Source organism: Mus pahari, unplaced genomic scaffold (genome assembly GCF_900095145.1).
Source record: "Mus pahari unplaced genomic scaffold, PAHARI_EIJ_v1.1 scaffold_11861_1, whole genome shotgun sequence".
NCBI lineage: Eukaryota > Metazoa > Chordata > Mammalia > Rodentia > Muridae > Mus > Mus pahari.
The window spans coordinates 1-1,242 of NW_018391919.1; the positions used below are offsets into that span (position 1 = coordinate 1).

Here is a 1,242-nt window from a genome sequence, read left to right on the forward strand (position 1 = left end):
CAGTAAAGAATTTCCTTTTATATTGTTTAACACTAGAGCTATCTTCACNTGCTAAAGCATATATAACATACCTTGGAAAGTAACTTCTTCTGGAGGCAGTTGATCCCACCAACAAAGATCATGTTAGGCATCACAGGCCTAGGGAAATTCAACACAAAGTCTGTGCGTAACAACCAAATAGATGCTGGGCTAAAGAGATCTCTCATGGTCACCCGGGTCTGGAGAATTTCAGAGGCAACATCAACAGCAGTTCTTAAAAAATAGGAGCAAAATGCGTACTCTTCAATGTAGATAAGATGGTTCCATACTCTCTCCATGAAAGTCATGGTGTCTGTGTATTTCGAGAAAAGTCTAGGAACATAGGAAGGAAGACNTGGGCACTGGGCACCCACTTCAAGAGAGTCACAAAATACACCTGTTGCAAAGATCACTGATGGGAGCGACAGATATTTGGCAATAGTTAATCCACACACATCGAAAGGATCCAGCAACACAGCATCAAAAGAACTCTGCTTCAAATATTCCACTAACTTCTTGTCATTAAACAAACCCCTACAGTGTGAAAATATTAGTTCAAAGAAACCTCTGGCTGAGCCTGTCCAGAAAGAACGTGTACTTTGTTCTGGAGTTTTCCATTGAGTGTAAGAAAAATACTTGAACGCTCCGTCCAGGTCCTCCAGAGTGTGAGAAACNGAGTAGGTCTTCACTGTACAATTCAGTGATTTCCCCAGCTGCCAACTCACCTCTGGGATGACTACCACCACCTCATGACCTCTGTGAATGAGTTTCTCCACAACCATTTGCATGGTGAACCAGTGGCTCCCATCCATGGGCACCACCAGCAGCCTGCCTGCCTGGGCCATACCAGTGGCCAGAAGCAGACAGAGAAAAATGGAGGCCGAAAAGGATGCAGGAGCCATGGGAAAATCACAGTCCAGAGCAATCCTGTCGCTATGACTGTAAGCTTTTCTAATAGAGCTGGTTAAAACGTAAAGGCACAAGACCTACTGCAGTGGACACATATATTTGCATGTGTGCAAGGGATGTTAAATTCAGGTTAATAATTGACTCAAAAGAGCAATAATTAGTTAACTGAGCTGGCTTAAATATCTTTCATTTGATCTCCAGATAAAAAACGGTTATGAAATTTTCTCAGGAAAGACTATGTATGACCTCTATTACAGAAACAGTTTTCAATGAGTTATGAAAAAAGGCTTTAGATTGAGAAATTCAGAAAAAGTA

At 41.8% G+C, this 1,242-nt stretch overlaps 2 protein-coding genes across 2 annotated transcripts in view; both read right to left on the reverse strand.

Moving 5' to 3' along the window:
- Window positions 1-34: 34 nt before the first annotated feature.
- LOC110314750 (UDP-glucuronosyltransferase 1-9-like) lies at window positions 35-1,229 on the reverse strand. Its single transcript, XM_021188981.2, has one exon. It carries the CDS (start codon window positions 918-920, stop codon window positions 45-47), a length of 876 nt encoding a protein of 291 aa, XP_021044640.2. The 5' UTR covers window positions 921-1,229; the 3' UTR covers window positions 35-44.
- The window catches only part of LOC110314749 (UDP-glucuronosyltransferase 1-9-like), a 16,422-nt gene continuing 15,246 nt past the window's right edge, over window positions 67-1,242 (reverse strand). The window contains exon 2 of the mRNA XM_029534637.1: window positions 67-138. Within this exon, the coding sequence (XP_029390497.1) occupies window positions 124-138 (15 nt within the window). The 3' untranslated portion in view covers window positions 67-123. The remainder of the gene's footprint in view (window positions 139-1,242) is intronic.